This window comes from Megascapheus bottae, chromosome 19 (assembly GCF_031878675.1).
Source record: "Megascapheus bottae isolate mThoBot1 chromosome 19, mThoBot2.hap1, whole genome shotgun sequence".
NCBI lineage: Eukaryota > Metazoa > Chordata > Mammalia > Rodentia > Geomyidae > Megascapheus > Megascapheus bottae.
In genome coordinates this window covers 26,608,715-26,633,796 of record NC_143527.1, presented here as the reverse complement: position 1 = coordinate 26,633,796, position 25,082 = coordinate 26,608,715, and the positions used below count along the sequence as shown (strand labels likewise).

The window sequence follows — 25,082 nt, the reverse complement described above, 5'->3', positions numbered from 1 at the left end:
CCACTGCACCTGAGTCCAGGACTATTTATTATAACTGAAGATTCTTACAGACCATGAAGAGATGTTCTCACAGAACAAAACTCCACAACTGGATAAGGCCCTTATATGTATTTGTAAGCCTTGTGGTGTGACAGGGAGCTTCATTCTATATGCAATAGTTGTTATGTAGACTCTCAAAGAATTTCTTTTTCTGGATACATTGGAAACTTTAAGGGTTCTTGAATCAGTTGAACTAACCTGTATGTTATATTAAATTGGGTATTATTGGAATTGTTTTTCCAAGAGGAAATAAATTGAGTTTACCAAAAAAAATAAATAAAGACAACCTTTAAAAATAAGAATCCAATTAAAATACTAATTTTTCTTTTTTCTTTTTTTTTTGCCAGTCCTGGGCTTGGGCTCAGGGCCTGAGCACTGTCCTTGGACTTTCTCAAGGCTAGAACTCTACCACTTTAGCTCCAGTACAACTTCCAACTTTTTTCTATGTATGTGGTACCGACAAATTGAACCCATGTCTTCATGCATGCTAGGCAAGCACTCTACCACTGGGCCAAACTCCCAGCCCCAGAATGCTGATTTTTCTATCTGTTAATTGATAAAAAGTAATATACATAGATATATAATAAATAATTTGTTTAGAAATAAATCTGAAGCTTTTTGTTGAAGTAGATGTTGTTCAAGTTTTAACTTCAGAGTTTCTGTAAAATGATGGAGATGTAGTAAACAGGAATCAGAGGGCAAATTGTAATACCTTTGTGACATGCTTTCATGATAGATACCTGTTCCATCAAAATTTAAATTTTTAGTTCCATGTGTAACCTTCAATTAACTTTTTTTCTATGAGCCACTACTGTGGCTGGAGCTCAGGTCCTGAGTATTTGTTCCGTAGCTTTTTCACTCTTCCACTTTAGCCACAAGTTCACTTTTGGCTTTTTGCTGGTTATAGAATATCACAGACTTTCCTACATTAGCTAACTCTGAACCATGATCCTCAGATCTCTGCTTCCTAGGTAGCTAGGATTATAGGCATGAGCCACCAGTGCTCAGTTTCCAGTTAGCTTCTACATTTTTGCTAGAAATTCTTTTACGACTTTTAAATCTATGCTTCTACTTCTACTTAAAGTGCTGTATAAGTCTGCTAATCTAGCCATTACTAACAGGAAAAGGAGCAACTTCAATAGGATTTAGTGAATTACTTGTAAGGTTTATATAGAGACAATGTATTCTCTTTGTGAAACCAATTATCTTATTCTTTGGTCTTCATTCCAAAGGCTTAGTGGTATTACCATTTCTTTTATTTCCTTAGGAGTTGTTATTATTGATTTCACTAGCCCTTGAAGTTCTATCAGCTCGAGGCTTTGTGCAGTTTTTAATTTTGTGGTGTTTTATAGTTCTTAATATGAATACCTTTCTGTTCATTGCTCTACATCTATCATGCTCTCTTGCTTCTTTTCAATCTTTGAGGCTTTCCTTTACATATACTGTTTGATGTTTAGGAACCAAGATGGTGAAACATTGGGTGGATATTGACTGAGTTGTTCTATACCGAAAAGCATAATTGCAAAGCACAAACATCACAGTACAATGTGTGATGAAGAAGATACCTTATAGTGTAAATGGTCATATGACTCACATTAATTGGCTGCAGTTGTCTGGGTTCATCCAGTCTTTTCACACATGCACAAAAAATTGTACATAAGCACAATTTGAGATTTTGTTCAGCCTTCCTGAATACATAAATCATGTTGGAACAAATCCACTTTTTCAGAACAGTGATAGAACAATGCTGACTGGATTCTAGATAATTTAGGTCATTGGTTTCCAAAGTAAACTTACGTAGTAAAAGATCAGTCTTATTTTTCCATTTGTTTATTTCTAATATTCATGGACTAAAACATTTGTAAAATTCCTTTCCAAAAATTACCAGACAATTAAGTAAATGTTTTATTACTCAAAAACAATATGAATAAACACAACAGAAATTATGGAATTAAAATGTATATACAAAAAATATCAGAAGGAAATAATAGAAGACCTGAGAATAAAATCACACAACTACAACCCTCTTATTTTTGACAAAAGAGCTAAAACACACCATAGAGAAGAGACAGACTGCAACAGACAGTAGTAGGAAAACTTGTCTGCTTGAATGGAACTTGACATTCATCTCTCCTCATATTAAAATCATCTCCAAATGGATTTAAGAACTCAAAGTAAGACCTTTAAGTCTACTACAGGAACATACATAGCAAGATCTGAAAGTAATAGACATAAGTAATTATTGCCTAACAAGCAAAAATAAGAATTGACAAGTTCAAAGAGTTTCTACAGACAATTACTGAAGCTAAAAAACAATTAATATGAATAGAGAAAATTTTCATTAGCTATTCAACAGATAAAGTATTAATGTCCAGAATATATAATGAGCTCAAGAAACTGAAAAGCAGAAAAACCAATAATTTAACAAATGAACAAGAAAATAGAACCAACATTCCCAAAAGAAATACAAATGACTAATAAATACATGAAGAAACAATTAGTGTCCTTATCTAGAAGGGAAGTGCAAGTCTATGTTATCTCTCATTTCTTTTGATGTCCCTTAGTTATCTCATATTTTTACAGTATTTCACTTCGTTATCTGATATATTGGATATATGCGTATTTGGTTATTTGAAATTGGATAGGAAGTGGGGGAAAACAAAAAGAGGGTAGAATTGTGGGGGGAGGGAAATGGGGACCAAGACATGAGAAAGGGTATCAATGTATGTGAAGTAATACACCTTCTCTCTGGCGAATGTAATGTAACCCTTCTATTAATTACAATAAAAATATATGAAAAAAATAAAAAATAAAATTTTAGGGCTGAAAAAAAAACAAATTAAAATTCTATACAAGTCAGAATGGCCATCATCAAGAAAACAACAAATACTAAACAACAACAAATATTGAGAGGAATGTTAATGAATACAGCCATATGAAAATATGCAAATTCCTCAAAATAAAAACAGACCTACCATATGGCTCCAGTATACAACTATTGGGTATATGTCCAAAGGAATGTAAGACAAAATACAAGGAAAACACTTGCATATTCATGTTTGTTTTAGCACTTTGACAATGAACAGTAGAATGGGCAAAGGTGTCCAATAACAGACAAATGGATAAAGAAAATGTGATCCATATGTTATGAAATATTAGACAGAAGGAAAAATTAAATTATATCATTGTAGGAAAATTGGAGAATAATATATTGAATGAGATAAGCCAAGCTCAAAAACCCAAATATGAAATATATTTTCACTTATGTGTAAATGCTGAACATAAAATGCGTATTTATGGACAACTTATATACAATGTAAGTTACATATATTTTGTTATATGCATAAATATATATACATTTATAGATAGAACAGATTTCTCACGGTGACTATGGACAATGATTTAAGTTTTTAAGTATGCAAATTATATAAGGCAATAACAATTTTGGGGGGCAAACAGAATTTGGGAAGAGAAATAAAATAAAGGGAGATTTAGTAATTTTGCTGAGTCTTTTTTTTTGGAGTCTTTTAATGACTCTGGTATGATTTCTCATCCAGACCTTTTTCTATTTCTTTGGGATAGAACAACCTACTTCTTGTTTTTTTTTTTTTAATCTCTTAAACATAATCAGCATAAACCATAGAGATTGTCAAATCAAATCTCCTTCTTTACAAATAATAAAAATGCCTAAGATAAGTAACTTATCTAAAATAAGGAACAGGACTGGAATTTTAATTATAGTATTTTGACCTGAAATTGAATATACTGTCATTTATTCTGTGATATTTATTTTTATTTTTACTTTTTTGCTAGTCCTGGGGCTTGAACTCAGGGTCTGAGTATGGTCTTTGGGCTTTCTCAAGGCTAGCACTCTACTACTGGGGCCACCGCACCACTTCTAGATTTTTTTGTGTATGTGATACCAAGGAACCAAACCCATGTTTTCTTGCATGCTAGGCACTTTACCACTAGGACATGCTCCCTGCCCATGTGATATTTATTTTTATAGCAACTCAACAAACTCCAACTTTTGGGAAATGTAATATGATTAAAGAATATGAAGCTTGCTCTTTTCTGAGTCTGGTAGTTACTGAAAATGTTGGCAGTTCTATGTTGTATATAACCTAGGACCTGACATGGCACAGGTCATTTACATGCAGTGCATCTTCCTTCATTTACATGCCATGCATCTTCTATGATCTTTTAAATCTTATAATTATCAACTTTAATGTGTTTTAGATTCAATATTCCCTAGTTGTGCCACAGTCCTTGTGGGAACTACAATAAGTTGTTAGGGCCTTGCAAATATGTTTGACTGTTGTATTCTGTTATTTTCTCCTCCTTTGGTAGCTGACAGCTTTTGCTGCTGAGCTGTGGAGGAACTTAAACCTCTAGGGTCCATTAGATTTAACTTGTTTACTGCATTGATATCTATATGTTAAATGACAAGAGAGTTCAGGTTATTGAATAATTTAAAATTCAGCTCTAATTGGTGTCATATGACCTGAAAAAGGCCATGGATGATGCCAGGAGCATGCTGTGAATTTCTTATAAATAATTCATAAATTAGATGATTCATTTGCCTAGGTGTATTGCTGAATGCAAAAGTTTGTAAGTTATAACTGATGATATAACACCTGTAAGTATTTAGTTCATAACACTGGAAAGTAATCTACCTTGATGATCTTGTAGCAAAATCTGCCAGTATAGGAGAGTTAATTGCATGGGGGAGAATGAACATTTATTGGGGGTGAGACATTGGCAGGCCACACAGTGCAGCTGTTGCATTACGTATTTTCTATCAGTTTGACAACTGGTCCATGTTTTTTAAAAAAGTTAAATGAAAAAAAATTTCAAGGACTAACTTGTTTTGTGTAGCTTATAATCTTTTCGCTATTCAAGATTGCATGTCCTCTTTGAAGATAACTCTTCCCAAATATGGCTCAATCTTATTTACATAGAAATACTTTCTATGTACTTCTATTGAACCATGACTCTAATTCAACTCTGCATTGATTATTTTTGAGATTAGGGTCTCATTTCCTCCATGGGCATGTGCCTAAACCAGTTGAGATGGCAAGCATGCACCAGCACACCCAACAACTGATTAAGGAAAGGTCTTCTCTAGAAAAAAAGTAAGTGAAGTAAGTGAGGCTCCGAAAGACAAATGATGCATTTTTTTTCCTCATGTGAAAGCTGGATCTAAAATACAGACATATATGATAACATACAGAATTTTATGCCTAAAGATACAAACAAATTGACTACAAGTTGGTATATTTAATAAAAGAGTCGAAAGGGGCCGGGAGTTTGGCCTAGTGGTTAAAGTGCTTGCCTAGCATGCATGAAGACCCGGGTTCGATTCCTCGGTACCACATACATAGAAAAAAGTCGGAAGTGGTGCTGAGGCTCAAGTGGTAGAGCTCTAGCCTTGAGAAAGTCCAAGGACAGTGCTCAGGCCCTGAGCTCAAGCCCAGGACTGGCAAAAAAATAAAAATAAAATAAAATAAAAGAGTCGAAAGTGTAATTCCTGGGAACAACTAATGAACTGTTTAGCAAAATAAGTACCAGGAAGTGGAAACCTATTTTGGGAAGGAATGAGAAGTGAAGGGTCACACAAGTGGAGGGAGCAAAGTGAGGTGAGCAAATGCGTCACTATGTTCAATGTACAGTGTGTAAACACTAAACTATATAACTTGAAGGTAGGGATGAGGAGGAAAACGTGGATAACCAAGAAAGGGATGACATTAATTAAGAAGCATTATACTCATAACCTCACTTATGCAATCGTAAACCATATGTACTAGTTAATAACAAAAAATTGTTTAAGAAAAGACAAAGTATTCTGCGTGTTCCTCATTGACTTGATCCGCGTCCTCTGATCTCAGAAGTGGGGCCTGTAATGTTTGCTCATAACCAAAATACCAGCTACTTAGGAGGCACATAAATCAGGAAGATTGCTGATTGAAGCTATAAAGGACATTTCTAATGTTATACTATTAAAGTCTGACCACTTTCTTTGTCTTGGTTTTACCTTTCAGAAAAGCCCATATTGGCATGTGAGATTGCTCCAAAGGTGGATACTTTGTTCCTTTGAGCTCTTGTGTCAGATGTTATATACTCTGGACAGCCTAAAGAAATAACAGCTGCTTAGCTAAGTAATGGAACTTGGTAACTTTGATTTGCCATGCCAGAAAACTAAGCTGAAAGACAAGCTTTAGGCTTTAGAGGACTGTTACTGGAAGAATCTTCAGAATTTTATGCCCCCCATCAACTCAATTTGATTACGATTCTTTTCTCGACATTAATTTCTTTGTTGCTTTGTTTATTTCAAACATCCACCTTCATGAGTATGCTGCTCATTCTTAACGCATACAACATCTGCATTCAAATAGACTGTTGCAAGTTGGACCTCTAGAATTTGTATTTCTGAAATACATTGTAAAGAAAGGCTGGTTAATAATTTCAGTACAGTGGGCAGGGAGTTTGGCCTAGTGGTAGAGAGCTTGCCTAGCATGCACAAAGACCCAGGTTCGATTCCTTGGTACCACATACATAGAAAAAAGCCAGAAGTGGTGCTGAGGCTCAAGTGGTAGAGCTCTAGCCTGAGAAAGTCCAAGGACAGTGCTCAGGACCTGAGCTCAAGCCCAGGACTGGCAAAAAAAAATAATAATTATAATAATAATTTCAATACATCAGTGGTATTCAGTGATTACCTAAATATAATAAGTCAGTCTTCCAAGGCCAAGGTCAAGAGTCATAAGAGGGGAAAACATTCCATGATACAGACCTGTAGTTCCCAAAGTATGATTTGAGATCAACATCAACGATACCTAGGAACTTATTAAAAATGCAAATGATCTGATTCTGTTCCAGACAGAGTTGGAAACTCTGGGAATGAAGCCAATATTTTGCATTCAGCAAGCCCTGCAGGTAATTCTGATGCATGCTAGCATTTGAGACTAACTGTACAGATTAATTTGTGGTCTCTCTGATACAATAGGCTTAAGACTAAAATGTTGGAAAAGCTTACTCTATTCACCTGTCAGCAATAATTTACAACTGTTTCCTGCCTATCAGACTATAACCACTTGAATAGCTTAATTGAGAAATCACTTATATTTGTATCAAAAATTAAGTGTTTTGTATTTAAATAATTACTTTTTATTAGAACTGTGTTTTTTGAAAGTGGAAGTGTTTATCTATGTTCTGTAAAGATACTTGTAAAAACTCAACAAATTTCTAGCAGTAAAGTATTCCTTATAAGGTGATGTGTTTTACATAAAATCTGATCCTGCATAATGGCCAACCAAAGAATATTTAAGGTAACTGAATTGATTTCTTGCTCAGATTTCAAAAGTCAACGTTTTTAGACATTAACATTTAAAGGTTTTGCTTCCTCTCAAAGTTGGTTTTATGTAACCTTTGTTATTTACAACTCCTGAAATAATCAAAGATCTTGCTTGAGGAACATAAGTTACACTGTCTTTCTCTCATTCTTTCATGAATTTGCTAACCTAGATTGTTAGAAAATGCATGTAGCTTTTGAAACTGTGGTTTAGCTATGTGAATGTTTATTAGTGTATGTGTGTGTGTGTTTGTATACCTACCAGTACTCTAGATTGAATCTTGAACTCATTGACTGGACTTGGTCCCTAAGCTTTTTCGCTCAAGGCTCGCACTCTACCACTTGAGCAAGAGCACCACTTCTGCCTTGTTGGTAGTAAATTGGAGGTAAGTCTCACAGGGCTAGGAGCATGGCGTAATGGTAGAGTGCTTGCCTAGCTAGCATGCATGAAACTCTGGGTTTGATTCCTTGGTACTGCATACACACAAAAAACTGGAAGTGGTGCTTTGGCTTATGTGCCAAGTACTAACCTTGAGCAAAAACGATCCAAATACAGTTGCCAAGGCTCCAGGACTAGTAAAAAAACAAACAAACAAAAAAAATCAAGTGTTTCACAGACTTTCCTTCTTGGGCTAGTTTCCAAACAGCATCCTTATATATCATTTATTTCTGAAAAGCAGAAAGGAAAATCTTGTTTTATTGTGTTGTTGACAAGTGACATTGTATTTCTTCATAGGTAAGCAACAAGAAAAGCACTGTCCAGTCTTCATCTATAGGACTGGGGGGTTCCTATATGAACATAGCCAGACCACACTACTATCAAACTAAACAAAGGCCTAAGTCTGCAAACCATGATTCAGCTTCAGAATCTCTTACGGAGTTTAGAAATAATACTTTGAAACCGATAATCCTGCATCATCCCAAAGAAGGTCTAGATAAGATGCCATCAGAGACCATATGTTCTTATGAACCTTCAGAAAGAAAACCAGTGGATACAATACCAAAAGAAAAATCTGCAACAGAAGAATTAAAGATGAAGGGATGTTCACACCTCAAGCCTATTCCTTCTAGTCAGTGTTGTAATCATAGGCTTTCTGAAATTGAAGATCATATTTATTATGAAAGCCATTCCTCAAGCAGGGCCCCTCAGTGTTCTAGGACACATCCAGAATCATGCATCTATTGTGGGCTGTCTTGGGAAACTCTCATGCATGCCAGAGGGGCACTGCAATCCAGCGAAATTGATATCAAAAAGCAACTCTCAGAAGATAGAAGGCAACAACTACTGCTTCAGAAAATTGAACTGGAAATTGAAAAAGAGCGCCTTCAGCATCTGTTGGCTCAACAAGAGACAAAGCTTCTCTTAAAACAGCAGCAGCTCCATCAGTCTCGAATGGATTACAATTGGTGAGTTCGAGCTATCCTTTTAGCATTATCTGTAGCTTGGAGGGTGGACACAGTATGAAATACCATAATAGATGTGAAGAAGCAGAGGTTCTTTATATCTTGCCTTGATCTAGGTGCATACCACCTGTGACAGCACTGGCACCTGGAATCTTCAGTGTATCTTTTTGACTCCTTTGTATTTTATATATCTATGTGTGTGATTTAATTTGTATATTTCCTAGTCTGTTCCATTAGTCTTCATGTCTGTTTTGTGCAAGTATAATTGTTTCTATTATAATGGCTCTGTATATTTGGAAGTATTTAGTATAATTTGATGTATACTAAATACTATTTCTAATATAATTTCTAGTATAATATTGTAAAACTTCTAACATTCTTTTTGCTTGTGATTATTTTGTTATTCAGAGTCTATTTATTAAGGTTTCCAAGCAAATTTTAGGATCAATTTTTGTCCTTATAAAAAATATAAAAACTTTAATTTTCACAATATTAATTCTCACAGAGTTTTCCTGCCTACACTCTCTTAACTGTGATGCTCAGATCTTAGCTCCTTGAGTAGGCAGGATTACAGTTAGGCATAAGACACACCAGCACCCAGCTGTAACAGTTTTTTAAAATAGCAAATTAGAATTGTGTCAAAAGAAATTACGTAGGAGAAAGATCTTTAAAAGAACTGTTGAACTTTTCTCCTGTTTGTTTGCTTACTTGGTTTTCTTGCTTGTTTATTGTTTTGTTTTAGTTTTTTTAGAGTGTTTATCATCTCAGAGTAAATGATGATAACATTTCCAGTGGGGCTCTTCTTTGTGTTTATTTCTTTTTGGTGATTTTTGTAGGGTTTGGGTTGGTTGGTTGCTTTGGTTTGTACTTTGTTTTGTTCAAGCGTGGTCAGAAGTACTTTTTGAAGTATTTCTGTTATGTGTTTTAATATTCTTATTAGATAATTCCAGTGTTTGTGTTATCTTGGAATTGACTTCTGTTGGTTGGCCTTTCTCATTCAAATTGAGATCTCCTTCATTCTGTGTATGGAGAACCTTCTCTGATACTACTGTGGCCTAGCTGTTTGATGTCTCATTAGTGCTAATTAAAAACTATTTTCCTGTAACACTTGACTATAACACTTATTGTTTAGTAGACTGCCTTCTCTTGTGATTTTTGGACTAGAAAGACCAGGCTTTTTTTTTTTTCTTTTTTTAAAATTGTCCTGAAAGCCGGATACTGTGGCTTTCCTAGCCACTCAGAAGGCTGAGATCTGAGGATCAAGGTTCAAAGCCATCTGCGGTACAAAAGGACCTGAGACTATTATCTCCAACTAACCTCTAGAAAACAAGAAGTGGAGCTTTGCTCAAGGGTAGGACGGTAACCTTGAGCTGAATGAAGAGCTCAAAGACAACACCCAGGCCCAGGGGTAGAGCAGTAGCCTTGAGCTGAAGAGCTCGAGGACAGCACCCAGGCTGAGTTCAAGCCCCATGACCCACAAAAATAGATAGATAGATAGATAGATAGATAGATAGATAGATAGATAGATAGATAGATAGATAAAACTGTCTTGAGGTTGTACCTTTGTACATTGCCATTTAACAAAGCAGTTCATGAATACAGTATATTTTGATCAATGTCACCTCTTTCACTATTCACATTCATCCTTCTCCTACCTACCGCTTCTCTCTACCCCTTCTCTTATTCTTCTTAATTTTGTAGGATATACTTTGGATTCTTGTTGATATTTTCCTCCCTCCTTTTCTCCATTTATCTATACTCCTTTTCCCTCTGACCCCATCCCAGCTCTTTGAGTACTCAATTCCTGGTGGCTTATTTTGCTGAAATGATATTCTAAGGAATTGCACTGAAATACTCCTTGAATTGACCATATTTCAGTTAGCATATTTGCATGCACTTGCATACTACCCAACATTTTCATTCATGCTTTTGGTGATTCTTGGCTGCCAACATCTCTAGTATTCAAAGTATACAAGGCAAAAAGAAAGTCTAAGAAACTCACACATTTTTTTCCTCTATGTCTCTTCTACTTTTCCTATCTACCTTCAAGTGTAATAAATAGGATTGGGACTGCACAGGTCTAATGTATCCACTTCATCTAGTCCTAAAACAATAAATGTCTAGAGACTTTAATAAGTAATAGAATGCATATGAACTCTGTAAACAAGTGATAATTGCTACTTTTCATATTTCATTCATGCAGTAACTCTTATGAACTATTATATTCTATTACTATTTTTATTTTATTTTATTTTTTTGTCGGTTGTAGGGTTTGAACTCTGGACCTGGGTGCTCTCTTTGAGCTCTTCAGCTCAAGGCTACTGCCCTACCCTAGGCCTGGGTGTTGTTCCTGAGCTCTTCAGCTCAAGCCTACCACCCTATCCCTTGAGCCACAGAGATACTTGCACTTTTTCTGGTTTTCTAGTGTTTAATTGTAGATAAGAGTCTGCTGTCTTTTAGTGCCTGGGCTAGTTTTGAACTGTGATCCTCAGATCTCAGCCTCCCGAGTTGCAAGGATTATGAGGATTATAGGCGTGAGCCACCACGCCCAGCTATTTTTATTTTTTAAATTACACTTTTTTCCAGACACTGGTGGCTCACACCTGTAATCCCAGCTAACTACTCACCTGAGATGACAGGAGCTCCTCTCTGGGTCCAGATCTCTCTGTGTTAATTTTCTTTTTTAAGCTGACTATGTTTGTTTACATCCTCTATGCAGTTCTCTTCCTTGACTTTAGTACCATCTTGGATAGGTAAGATTTATGGTTTGAAAGCATTATTCACTTACTTGCTTTAAGAAAACCTAAGTCTTTTACATTGGGACAATTTCAGTCTTAAGCAAACTACCAGACAGTGGCTGGCTGAGAACTGGTCAGACTTCTTTGAAGTGCCTTGTCATCTTTTACAGTTTCCATAATTCCACCATTCCATTTGTCTGTTATAGCTCTAGATCTAAAATGAAATTTTCCTCAATCAAGGAGTTGAAACTAAAATCAAAATGCACAGACAACCAAAAGCTCACATTTTTGGCTTTTGAAGCTAGAATCTCAATATGTAGCTCACACTGGCCTTACCCATGAATTCTTCCTGCCTTAACCTCCAGAGTACTGTCATTACTGGCCTGTTTCACTATGCCTACCTCAAGACTTCTTTTTTTTTTGTGGAGGGTCTTCATCTTTCATTTTCTGAATTCCTTACACCATGGAAATAAGCTTGTCTACCATTGGTAGATGGTACAGCATAAAACTCAGAAGTTAAATTTATCCATTTAATTAATCTGTATCACTGTTCATACAGATTCCAGACTGGCAATTGTGGTATTTTCTGTCCCGCTTTTTAGATTTATGTAATTTTATCTCTTAAAAATTACCTGGAATTCAACTTTCTGCACATAGTATCATATTCCAAGAATATGTCTCAAATATATCCTCCTTTATTGTGCCACTTCTGAAATTTAAAAACTCATGAAATTTTTCTGTTAGTTTATGTGTATTCAACCTAGTATGAAGAACATTTTATAATCTATAATCATCTCTCTATTCATTTTCTCCACTTCTTCTAAGAAATTTTTCCAAGGCACATTTGTCTCCTTATAACTCTTTTATTTTTTTTTGAAGAAATATGAGGAACATTTCCATATACTTTTCAATTATTTAAATATCTTCACTCTACCTTTCTATTTATCTATACCATATTTATTCATTACAGCAGAGTTAAAACTCTTAACTATTTAAAATTTTTAGGTCTAGTTCCCTCCCACCTAACTACCTTCGAGTTATTGGTAAGCACAACATTAGAATTTATTGTTTGTTGTATAGTTCTGTAAATAATTTAAGTCTCCTTGTTTCAGTGAACATTTACTTTACTGAGTCCCCTACTGTGCACAAAACTTTATGAGATGAATATCTAAGTAAGAAAGACCTGATCTTATCAAGCCTATGTTATAAATAGTTTCACTCTATAGTTAAATATCAAATGAACAGCATGGAATTATTGAAGCATGAATTTGGAGATAAGCCTTATCATCCGGAGATAGTGGAAACTAGGAACTGGGATAGAATACTTTGGAAAATATACCTTGTCCCTGATTCCTCTTTCCTGGCTGCTATAAGATGAGAGGATTTTCTTCACCATGTTGTCGTAGTCTCACCCCAGAACCACAGCAATGGAGCCAGCCAGCTAGAGACTAAAACCTCTGAAGCCATGAGTCAGAATTAATCCTTCCTAGCTTAAGTTCTTAAGAGTATTTTGTTATGATAACAAAAGATTAGCAAGCATAGTAGCAAAAAAAATATACTTGCTTAGCCATGAATAGAGAAAAAACTTCAAATTCTACATAAGATATTTAAAATGCTTCTACAGCATCTACAATTTTTAGTTTTCAGATTACATTCTAACCAATTCAAGCTCCAGAGAAAGTGTATTATTTTTCATATACCTGTATTTTCAACCAACTCCAACACTTTCCTAATAAGGAACTCCTCTAGACTAATATGATTATTTGTGTATATTCTGAAATTAATGTGTGTGTGTGCGTGTACACACACACACACATGCTATGAATTTGAATCTAATTCTTCAGTCTTTCTGAGCTTAAATTGTGCACTTACTTACTTATTTTTTACAGATTGAGTTTAAGTGTGAGAACAATTGAGTCTAGATAGAAGAGTATGGTTTTCCAAAGTTACTTACTTATTTTTTACAGATTGAGTTTAAGTGTGAGAATAATTGAGTCTAGATAGAAGAGTATGGTTTTCCAAAGTTTACCATTCTGTCCATCAGGCTCTTTGGGATTAGAAATCTCTCTATTTATTCTTACAGGTTAAAAACACAAGCTGCATTTAAGCCCAGCAAGGGTGCTGAAAAAGTGTTTACTAAAACCGGAGAGCTCAATCTGGATGTGAATGGGAGTGATTCTGCACCAAGGTAAACCTGGGAGCTAGGTGATGGCAAGAAGACTAAGCATATACATATTTAGAATAGTGGGTATTACCATTTTCTAACTATATAAATCACATCTCAAATTTTTGAAAAATATGGAAAAATATGAAAAGTAAAATTTGCAATCGTACCTCCCAAAAATAATTATGTGGATCCTTTTCTATATTTCATTGTATTGATAGTATAGGCTATTGAATATTAGGGATTATGCTGTTTATAAAGAGTTTTTATTTACTTTTCTCATCATATCATATTTTCGGATTTTATTAAATCTTTCTGAAAATTTATTCGTTTACTGAGCAAATATTTGTTATGTGGCAACTGTGTCTCAATTCTTAAATCTATTGTCTGCAATTCAGTTTTTACATTTATCTTAAAAATATAATTTATAATACAGAATTTTGCTATTACACCTTGAAGAATATTTCTCTGTTTTAAAAATTTTATCTCTACCTATGTTCTTGGTATAATTTCCTACAAGTAAAGTTAGTAAAATGCGTATAAGTCTATTTAAAATCCTTTTGTGTGTGCGTGTGTGTGTGTGTGTGTGTGTGTGTGTGTGTGTGTGTGTGAGTGTGTGATGATACTGGAGCTAGAATTGAGGGCTTCTTGCTCTTGTTTGGCCTTTTCAGTGAAGGCTGGCATTCTATTACTCTTTTGGCTTTTTGCTGGTACTTAGGGATGAGTCTCATAGATTTTTCTGCCTAGGCTGGCTTTATGTTACAGTTCACAGATCTCAGCCTGATGACTAGTTAGGAATAAGGAGTGAGTCACTAGCAACCTTCCCTATTCAAGATTTTTGATTCATATTGCCAAGTTACTATTTATTTTAAGAATTCTCTTTGGGGGCTGGGTGTTTGGCCTAGTGGTAGAGTGCTTGCCTAGCATGCATGAAGATCCGGGTTCAATTCCTCAGTACTCCATACATAGAAAAAGCCAGAAATGGTGGTGTTGCTCAAGTGGTAGAGCTCTAGCCTTGAGAAAGCCCAAGGATAGTGCTCAGGCCCTGAGTTCAAACCCCAGTACTGGCAAATAAAAAAGTCTCTTCTTAAGAAATTTTAAGAAATTAGTCATTTTTCAAATTATTTTTTCTATTTTATTTTAGCATTTTAATTACATGCATATTAGGCCTACAGACTTTTTCTTATATGTCTCTGGTACTCTATGTTTTAAAAACATTTTTAGACAGACACCAGTAACTCACACATGTAATGCTCGCTACTCAGGAGGCTGAGATCTCAGGATCACAATTCAAAGCCAGCACAGGCACAAAAGTCTGTGAGATTTATCTCCAATAACCACTAGAAAACTGGAAGTGGCTCTGTGCTTCTGTGGCTCAAAGTCGTAGAGCCCTAGAGCTAAAATGTTCAAGCCTCATGACTGACCAAAAAAAAAAAAAAAAAAGCAAAAAATGGAGAACTTTTTTTTTTTTTTTTTTGCCAGTCCTAGGCTTCAGCTCAGGGCCTGAGCACTGTTCTTGGACTTTCTCAAGTCTACAGTTCTAGCCCTTGAGCCTCAGCACCACTTCCGGCTTTTTTCTATGTATGTGGTACTGAGGAATTGAACCCATGTCTTCATGCATGCTAGGCAAGCACTCTACCACTAGGCCAAACTCTCAGCCCCAACTTTTTTGTTTTTATTGGCACTTTTTTTTTTTTTTTGCTAGTCCTGGGTTTAAGCTCAGGGCCTAAGCACTGTCCTTGGACTTTGGACTTCCTCAAGGATAGAGCTCTACCACTTGAGCTTCAGCACCACTTCTGGCTTTTTTCTATGTATGTGGTACTGAGGAATTGTGCATACTAGGCCAAATTCTAACCCCTATTAACACTTTTTATTGGTTTACCTTTGACTGCTTTTTTATTTTTTTATTTTTATTAAATAATTTTTATTGTGGTTAATAGAAGGGTTACATTATATTCACCAGATAGAAGGTGCATAACTTCACAAACATTGATACCCTTTCTCATGACATGGTCCCCCGCTTATCTTGCTTTCCCTCCTTCCCTATCCAATTTCAAATAACCAATTAAGCACATACAAAATATGTCAGATAACAAGGTGAAAAATTGTAACAATATGAGATAACCAAGGGATGGCAAAAGAGCAATAACATAGTACATAGTATTTTTTTTTCAATCTTTTAATTTATTTTTTAGTTTCAGATTTTTTTTTGAATTTCCTTTTGGATCTTGTTGATAAGTTCTATGTCTTTGATATGATTTCCTACTTTATTTCTCATAAACATTTTTCTTCATGTTCATCAGATGGTTATAATAGCTGCTTTAAATTATTTGCCTATTCTAACAGTGGGTTGTCAGAGTTTCTATTCTTTAATTAGCTTTTGCTTTTAGTCATATTTTCCTTTATATGTCTAGTAGTTTTAGATTTATCTTGTTATTATGGATAAATGGGAACATGTTTCAACATAATAAAGGAATATAAACAGAAAAAAGAGGATAACATACAACGTAGGAAAGGGAAAAGTAGCATAGAAAAAAATTCCAGGATTATAGATAGGAAAATTTCAGAATGAAATTACTGTATAGCAAAACTTAGAAAATAATCAGGTCACACTAAGCATGATTTAATGGTAAGTTTCAGGAGAAATATGTTTAAAAGAGAAAAAAAGGAAAAATGATTATCAGATTTTCAGATAATAGCACTATACTAACCAGAATAATTTCTCTTCTAAAATTTATGCAAGCTCTAATGCCTATAAACTCTGAATATTTTATCTTACATAGGAAAAAGACTTTGCATATAGGAGCAAGCAAATGACCTGTGATAGGAAGATTATCTTGACTTCTCTGAATAGGCCCAGTCTAATCACAGAATTTGGGCAATGACTCATGACTATAATTCTAACTACTCAGGAGGCTGAGATTTGAGGATAAAAGTCCAAAGCCAGCTTGGCATGAAAGTCTGTAAGACTCTGAGCTCAATTAACTGCCCAAAGGCTGGAAGTAGAGCTGTGGCTCAAGTGGTAGAGTGCTGGTCTTGAGCAAAAAAATAGTTGTGGCAACAGTACATAAGCACTGAGTTCAAGGATTAGGACATCCCCACCCCCCCAAAAAAAAGTGGGAAATTTTTTCTTGTTAGGTCAGAATTACAGACCAGGAGTAGAGCTAAGAAGCAAAGAAGGGACTAAACTTATTTTTCTATCTTAGAAGGTAGAGAAAAGTCACAGGCCAATACATTTAAGTAGGAGACCAAGAAGAGTCCTTACCTGACCACCAGAAAGAAGTAGAGTCCCCAGTCCTCCATCTGTACAGAGCTGAAATCTGCCAACAATCTAGATGAGTTAAGCAAATGTTTTCTTTTCCACATGGCCTCTGGAAAGGAAAATAGCCCTTTTGTCTCATAGCTGGTAACCCACTTAGCTCAGTAAGACCCATGTCAGACTTGAGTCTTATTATTAATAAATGTATATTGTTTAAACCTATTCATTTGTGGCTATAATAGAAGCTAATACAAATGCTAACTATTATAAATGCACACTAATGCAGTAAATATATACATATATATATCATAATTGAGTACGTTTTCTACTGCTGGACCTTCAAGTGCTTTCATGTTCTTTAATACAGAAACACAGTATTATAATAAGCATGTATATATGTATATATATTTGTATCCTGGAACCCTTTTTTTTAAGAATATGGCACAAAATGAAATTGGTAAGGATATATTGATAGAGTTGAAAATGGTAAATTATTATAGGCGATGCCCTTTTCATTTCCCAAAAAGTTGTAGTAATTTATAATCTCTCTTACAACTTATGAGTATTTTTGTTACTATGGGTGATTGGTGTGGTGAATGCTCTGAAACAAACATTCCAGTATAAGCATTTGACCCTGTAAACCATAAATTTAAATAAATATGCCAAAAATCTGTTAAGATTATGTGTAGCTTTTCAGAAAAATTGTCTTCCAGCATACTTCTGGGAAAAAAAAACCCAAAACTTTAAACCTTTATTTTTTAAGAGTGTGCTTCCTAGATGCCAAGAGTGGTGGCTCATGCCTGTACTCCTAGTTACTCAGGAGACTGAGATCTGAGGATCTTGGTTCAAAGCCAGCTCAGGCACTAAAAAGTCCCTGAGACTCTTATCTCCAGTTAATCACTAGAAAATGAGAAGTGGGACTGTGGCTCCAAAGGTAGGGTGGTAGACTTGAGCTGAAGAGCTCAGGGACAGTGCCCAGGCCCAGAGTTCAAGTCCCAGGACCAACAAAAAAAAGTTTTGAAGAAACTGGCTGTTGCTTCAAATGCCTGGCAATCATTGGAAAGCCTAGTCTCTCACAACAGTTCTTAAGTTAATGCGAGTTTAAAAGAGTTAATGACAACAAATTCAATATATCCTTGATTCAGTTGGCTATAGAACTAATGTAGTTTCCACTTAACCCAAGAAAAGGCCGAGATGGATCAGAGGAGACTACTGTACTGCCTTGATTAGTCTGTGTAGAATTATTCAAACTAGAATGCCTGCTGCTTTTAGATCATATAATAGAGAACTGTTATGAAAATGACCTTCTTTCTACCTTGCAAGCTCTTCGACTTTAATAGGACAACTCCCTAGATAAAATTTAATTTTAAGCTAAATTTTGTTTATTTGGAAATTTAAATTAGTTTAGTATTAACAGCATTATGTGTTTAAAATATTAAACTTACTCAAGTGAGGCATTAAGAATTTGGAGCTAAAATAAATGAGATAATGAGAAAGGGAAAACATATTTTTTGTAATTAACAGCTCATTTTGAGTTAATTATATACAATTACCAAAATCTAATTGCAATTTATTTTCTATTATCTGTGGGAAGGATCACAGGCAAGGGAGCTTACATTGCTGCCTTCCTGCATAAATGCTATACGATGAAAATAAATAATATGTAAGACCTTAATGACAAATAAAGAGCAAATAGTAGGACACAGCTGAGCCAAACCATTGGAAGTTAATTATCACATGAAAGATGATAATGACTTAAAAACTTACAACTCTAATTGTGAGTTATATGTCCTCTGTGTTTATACTTTGTTTGTTGTTTATTGGCTATGAAAAGATGAGTTTTATAAACCTAAGTTTAGTAATCCTAAAAATCTATTTTTGTATTTTCAAATAATAATAAAAACCAAAGCTTTATTAAACATCAACAGTTTTTAAAAGCAGGGACTAGGCATGTAGCTCCATGGTAGGGAACTTCCTAGCAAAACATGAGGCTCTGATATCCACAGTACTGAAAAAAATATAAATATGAATAAGTAAACTTGCTGAGTACTGCAGAAGATGTTGGGAAGCCACTACCTTCAAATACTATAATATGATAGTAAGGCAAATACACAAAATTTCTTCATTTACACAAAATAGAGGAAACAGGAAAGAAAAAAAGGGTTTCTAGAACAATTAAATTTGAAATAAGTCCTAAAGATAAGACAGAATTTTGGTAAGACTGGGATAATACTTATTTTTCTTACCTCAAATACTCACACACTTAAGTGAATGTGTGTGTGTGTGTGTGTGTGTGTGTGTGTATTGTGTTCTATGTAGAGACGTGGAGGGACACTAAAGGAAAGAAAAAAATGTATATGAGGACTGTCAATTGATATGTTTCAATTTTACCAAAAGCAAGGTGAAATTAAATATTAAATTAGTAAAATAAGTTAAGATTATGAATGGGTTTAAATGTATCAAGCCTCAGGTTTGTGGCTTGGTTGATATAAAGGAAAAAAATTAATGATTTTTGTGATGAAGATGAGTTTTATTCACTTCTGAGACTGGGTATTCATTTCTGAGAAACTTTAAGGAATACTGTGTATAAGAAAGAAGAGTGTTCCTGAAGAGGTTGACCAAGTACCAGGCTAGTGAACTTCCCCTCACACCTACAGATCATTTGCATGTATTCTTTAGAGAATTGTCATTAGATCATTTGGTTTCTGCTTTTGCATTTTTTCTTTTCATTTTTTATATATCCTGGACATTTTCTTCCATTCTATATATTCTCTCTTCATTCTGATAATTGTTTTCTTTACTGCATAGCTTCTTTCAGTTTGGTACTGTCAATTTTTGTTTTTATTTCCTGTACATGGGAGTCTTATCTTTAAACTTCTAGCCCATTCCACTGCTAATCCTAAGCATTTTTGTTTTCTTGTCATAATTTTATTGTTTCAGATCTTTCATTGAAATCTTTAATCCATTTAAATTGATTCTTTTTTATAACTAGTAAGAGATTTGATTCTAACCGTTAAGCATATAATACCTAGTTCACATAACTATTTATAGAGGACAGTCCATTCGCCAATGTGTGTTCTTAGCTTCTTTAAAAAAAATATCTGAGGGCCAGGAGTTTGGCCTAGTGGTAGAATGCTTACCTAGCGTGCACAAAGACCTAGGTTCAATTCCTTGGTACCACATACATAGAAAAGCCAGAAGTGGTGCTGTGGCTTAAGTGGTAGAACGCTAGCTTTGTGGAAAGCCCCAGGACAGTGCCCAGGCCCTGGATTCAAGCCCCAGGACCCGCAAAAAAAATATATATATATATACATATATATATATATATATACATACATATCTGGAGTTTATTACTAGGCACTAAATTCTGTTCCATTGTTGTGTGTGCCTGCTTTTTAATACTTGATCATAGCACATTCATGTAAGATATTTAAAAGCTGGTACTCATAGAAGTTGGGTGTAGTGTGATAGTTACCAGAGGCTGCTGGTGACTAGATTCAGGAACCTTTTATTATCTCTCAACTTGTTTTGCATTATAATGTATAAAACCCTTGCCTTGATGTGGAGCATGGCCTAGTGGTAGAGCACTTGTCTAGCATTCATGAACCCTTAGGTTCTGTTCCTCAGTACCAAATACACAGAAAAACCTGGAAGTGGTGCTATAGTTTAAGTGTTAGAGCGTTAGTCTTGGGGAAAGCCCAAGGACAGTGCTAAGGCCCTAAGTTCAAGCCCCAAGATTGGAAAAATAAAAAATAAAAATAAATAAAACACAACCACCTTTGCTTCTTCAGAACTTTTGTCTCAATAATTGTTGGATTTTAAATTTTTTTTTTTTTTGCCAGTCCTGGGCTTGAGCTCAGGGCCTAAGTACTGTCCTTGGACTTTCTCAAGGCTGGAGCTCAGCACCACTTAGTTTTTTTCTATGTATATGGTACCAAGGAATTGAACCCAGGTCTTCGTGCATGCTTGGCCAGCACTCTACCACTAGGCCAAACTCCCGGCCCTAAATTTTTAATACGTAAAATTGTCACTTAAATGTAGCATACCAAACTACTCAGAAGTCTACTCCTAAGTAATATACAATCATATATATACATATATACGTATATATATGAATGACGATAGCATCATTCTCATAATAATTAAAAAGTAGGAAATCCTTAAATGTGCAATAATATTTATACAATGGAGTAAGGTGACATTTCATACATTTAAATGATAATAGATTATCTAACTGCCTAGCATTTTCTCACAGTCTGATTTATATATGAGTAGTAGTGGTAGAGTAGAAAGTATAGTTGGTAGGAATTAGGGAAATTTCCTAGAAAAATATCGCTGCTACAACTGGTTGTATAAATCTTCATCTGCTGCACAGGAAGGAGAATAGTGGTTTTTCTCAGTCACTGTTTAATTTTAAGAAATATTTTATTGTTTTCAGGTACTTGTACAAAGGAGTTGCCATTGAACAATCAAGTTATGAATGAAATTTGTTTTATCAATGTTATCTTTTTCACCTATCTCTCCCAACCAATACCTTCCCTCACTTAATATTGTAAAATATACATTGAATTTGTTACCATATTCTCCACTCCCCCCTAAGCACTAATGCTCTTGCAAACCTAGCCAAAATTGTTAGTGGGATTGGGAAACTGAAAGTTTCATTGCCAGTTTAATGTGCTTACATTTATGCTTCATTTCTAGATTTATTCCAGTTTAGTTCCTTCTTAGAGTAACTACCTATCATGCTGCAATCTGAAACCTGAAGCTTCTTATCACAATATAGTCTTAGAATCTTAGAAGGTGAACACTATTTACTAGCAGATAGAGAAAAACAGTAGACTTGAAAGTCAATTGTTTAGAAGTTATCACTTTTTAAAGCACTAATTAGAAATTACAACTTCTTTAGCACTCTTTCAACAGCGGTCAATAAATTGACAGCTCTGACTTTTGTTTGATAGTACTTCAGCAGAATCCAAATAGCAGTTACTAGATATTATGATCTAGTTGATAAAATAGATCCTATTTAAGATTTTCTATGAAAGGAATGTGCAAACATATTATGGTGTTCCATTTCTACAACTTGTTTTTTTTTCCCATTAGATTCAATTATTCAGTAAGAGGGTGAAGTAAGAATTGAGGCAAAGTAGATGAAAGCTAAAACATACATTAAAAAAAATCACAGTGCAGGTCCAGGAGTTTTGCCTAGTGATTAGAGTGCTTGCCTAGCATGCACAGAGACCCAGGTTCGATTCCTCGCTACCACATACATAGAAAAAAAGAAGCCAGAGTGGTGGTGTGGCTCAAGTGGTAGAGCACTAGCCCTCAGGAAAAGCCCAACGACAGTGTTCAGGCCCTGAGTTCAGTCCCCAGGACTGGCAAAAAAATAAATCACAGTGATACATAAAACTTTCATGTATATATGAATAAATAGAGGCAACGTGAGGTTTAACCATAGTAGTTATTAGATGAACTTATTTACTCCCATTTTCAGAAGTCCCAATGGTTCCTTCTGAAAGATTACAAAATTTGTGTATCTTATAAAGATTTTTATTTTAAATTAGCAGTATTTTAAATTTCTTTTCTAACTGCCAAAAGATAGTTCAACTTTTAAATTTTAGATTCTGGACAACTGAATATATATAGAATAAATATACTAACAAACAATGGACGTGTACATTATTTCATAAGCAAGAGTATTCTTTTATTTCTGGAAATATTGGTATATAGGAACACTCTGGATAGATAGGATAACTGAAGGTTTCTTTTAGCATAATATGAAATGAATAATAACAAATATAAATGAAAATTTAGACTGATATCTTTCCTAAGTATAATTTTGTTTGTAAAGAATCTGAGAATATAATTCTGTTCTTGATGGGCTTATAGCTTGTCAAGAAGCTGAATCAACCTCCTCCAGATTGCCCAGGATTTTGTATAGTTTAGTTACATGTATAAAAATCTCTTCATAGTTGCACCCACAGTAAATTGATTCACTGGAGATTTAGTGTGGCCAAATTGATAGATAGAAAAGACCATCACAGCTCATGACATGTCAGCTTGTTCTACTTGTCCTTTAATCTCTGAATAAACACAATAAAATGCCATATTTCTGCCCAACATTATACAACTATCCTACATACCACTGAAAACATGCTTTTCCTTTCCTTGTTTATTCTTCTCCGCAAGGAGAAGTGTAAAATGTTGAAATGTAAATTCTTGATGCATTTTATTTTTATGTTAATAAGGAATAAAAAAGTAAAGTAACAAAAGATATTTGGTTAATCTGCACATATTAACATGCTCCAAACAATATAAGATGTTCATTATCACTGTAGTCCTGTTGTCTGTGCATAGTAGCCACATGGTCAGAACTAATCAGTAACCAAGCTCAAAGGTTATTTGGTGGGGTAATCCTGACTTCCATTCCTGAAGGGGCTGGACACTTAGTGGTTCTGCCTGTTGTAGTTTCCCATTGCCTTTCATCACGGCATATAGCACTAAGAGCTACCCTGTAAGGCTGGGGAACCATTTTTCTGTCAAGGGCCATTTTGATATCTATAATAACATCATGGATGGGGAATGCAGGTATTAATACAAGCAAACAACTTTGGGCAGTCAACAAGAATCATATATATATGCCCTGTCATGTATCAAATGGTTTTGTGGGCTTAACACAGACCACAGGCCTGATATTTCTTGCCTCTGCAAAAGATCCTTTATATTCTAGGCATATTCTTTATTGTGTGAATGACAACCTATTTTCTTCTTGATCATCATAATCACCAGCGTTAAAATATCTCATTTTATTGTCTACTACCTCAGAGACATGGATTGCCCTAAATGTCCAGGATGCAGTGTCAACATCTACTCAACTATAATCATTGTTGTATTTCCTACTAGGAGTACTCTTTCCTTTAGAACTAGGACCAGTGACCCTAAAGTCATTGGGAGAAGAAATAGTATCTCTAGTCACTGCAAGTAATAGTGAATAGGGCCATTCCCATTACTGCTCTTTTTTCTTGAGTCACTGAATCTTAGTTATAGAAGAAGCAACATCATATGTTGTGCAATGATTCAGAGCCTCTTGGTGGACTTCTTTTCAGCGCCACAAAATACTTCCACCTGACAGACACTGTGTCTAAGTCTCCAACAATGTCATTGCATTCTTCTCTCAAGAAAGTTACTTCAGGAGTGTGGGAATATACTGACTATTAGTAAATTCCATAAGCATGGGTCTATACATCATTTCTGTGAACTAAATTTCTTTTTTGTTTTTAACAAAAGCAAACTTCTTTTGCTTTTTATATTCTGTACATAGTATAGAATATAACTCAGCTTCCAAGATATATACAGAGCTGTACAAGACAAGTTAATGCCTTTATGTACTATAGACATTCCAAACTCTAGAAAAGAAGCAGACAAGATGGTCCATCCTCCACCCTCAAACCCTGAAAAACTATACAGCTACCATTTGGGAAATGTGTAAGTCCAATGGGAATGCAATAATGATATTGCTGTCCTATGTCCCATGACACCATTGCAGCAGGGAAAGGGTAGTTCAGGAAGCAGAAGCTTATCTTCATACTTGCTAACACATAAATTTATTTTTTAAAAAAACAAGGATAAGAGAAGAGAAAGAAATCTATTAATGGAATTTACAGCTAACGTACAAATGGGATATACAACAAATAAATTTCTAGCCAGCTGGAAGTGAACTATGCATTTTTGAATCAACTATATGTAGATTTGATTAGAGTTTATTATTAAGGCCAACACTTTATATTTGACACCTTTTGGGGCTGATTAGCTCCTGATATAGTAAAGTCATGGTTTCAAAGTCGTAAGATGCACCACTTGCATTGTGTACTTAGTTACAAAAAGGACAGCAGAGTGCTCCATTCATAGAAAAGCAATTCAAAACAGACCTCACATACATTGTCAGCATGTGCTCAATGTCATGGGAACATAATGCCAGCAGGAGAGTAGTCAGCAAGTCACTTCGTAATGACTTGTCCTCTACTCTAAGCTCATCTTCCATATAACTTTAGCTTGTTTGCTTTCAACTTCTCCAGTATGATACATCAGTCAGCTTTTAAAAGGTGCAGGAAACTAGAATGACAGCATTATTTA

At 34.9% G+C, this 25,082-nt stretch overlaps 1 protein-coding gene across 5 annotated transcripts in view; it reads left to right on the top strand.

Moving 5' to 3' along the window:
• Window positions 1–25,082, top strand: part of Kiaa1328 (KIAA1328 ortholog) — a 152,377-nt gene that overhangs the window by 72,118 nt on the left and 55,177 nt on the right. For all 5 annotated transcript variants that reach the window (XM_090353225.1, XM_090353221.1, XM_090353222.1 and 2 more), the window contains 2 exons: window positions 8,124–8,794; window positions 13,613–13,717. In XM_090353225.1, coding sequence (XP_090209351.1) covers window positions 8,124–8,794; window positions 13,613–13,717 — 776 coding nt within the window. The remainder of the gene's footprint in view (window positions 1–8,123; window positions 8,795–13,612; window positions 13,718–25,082) is intronic.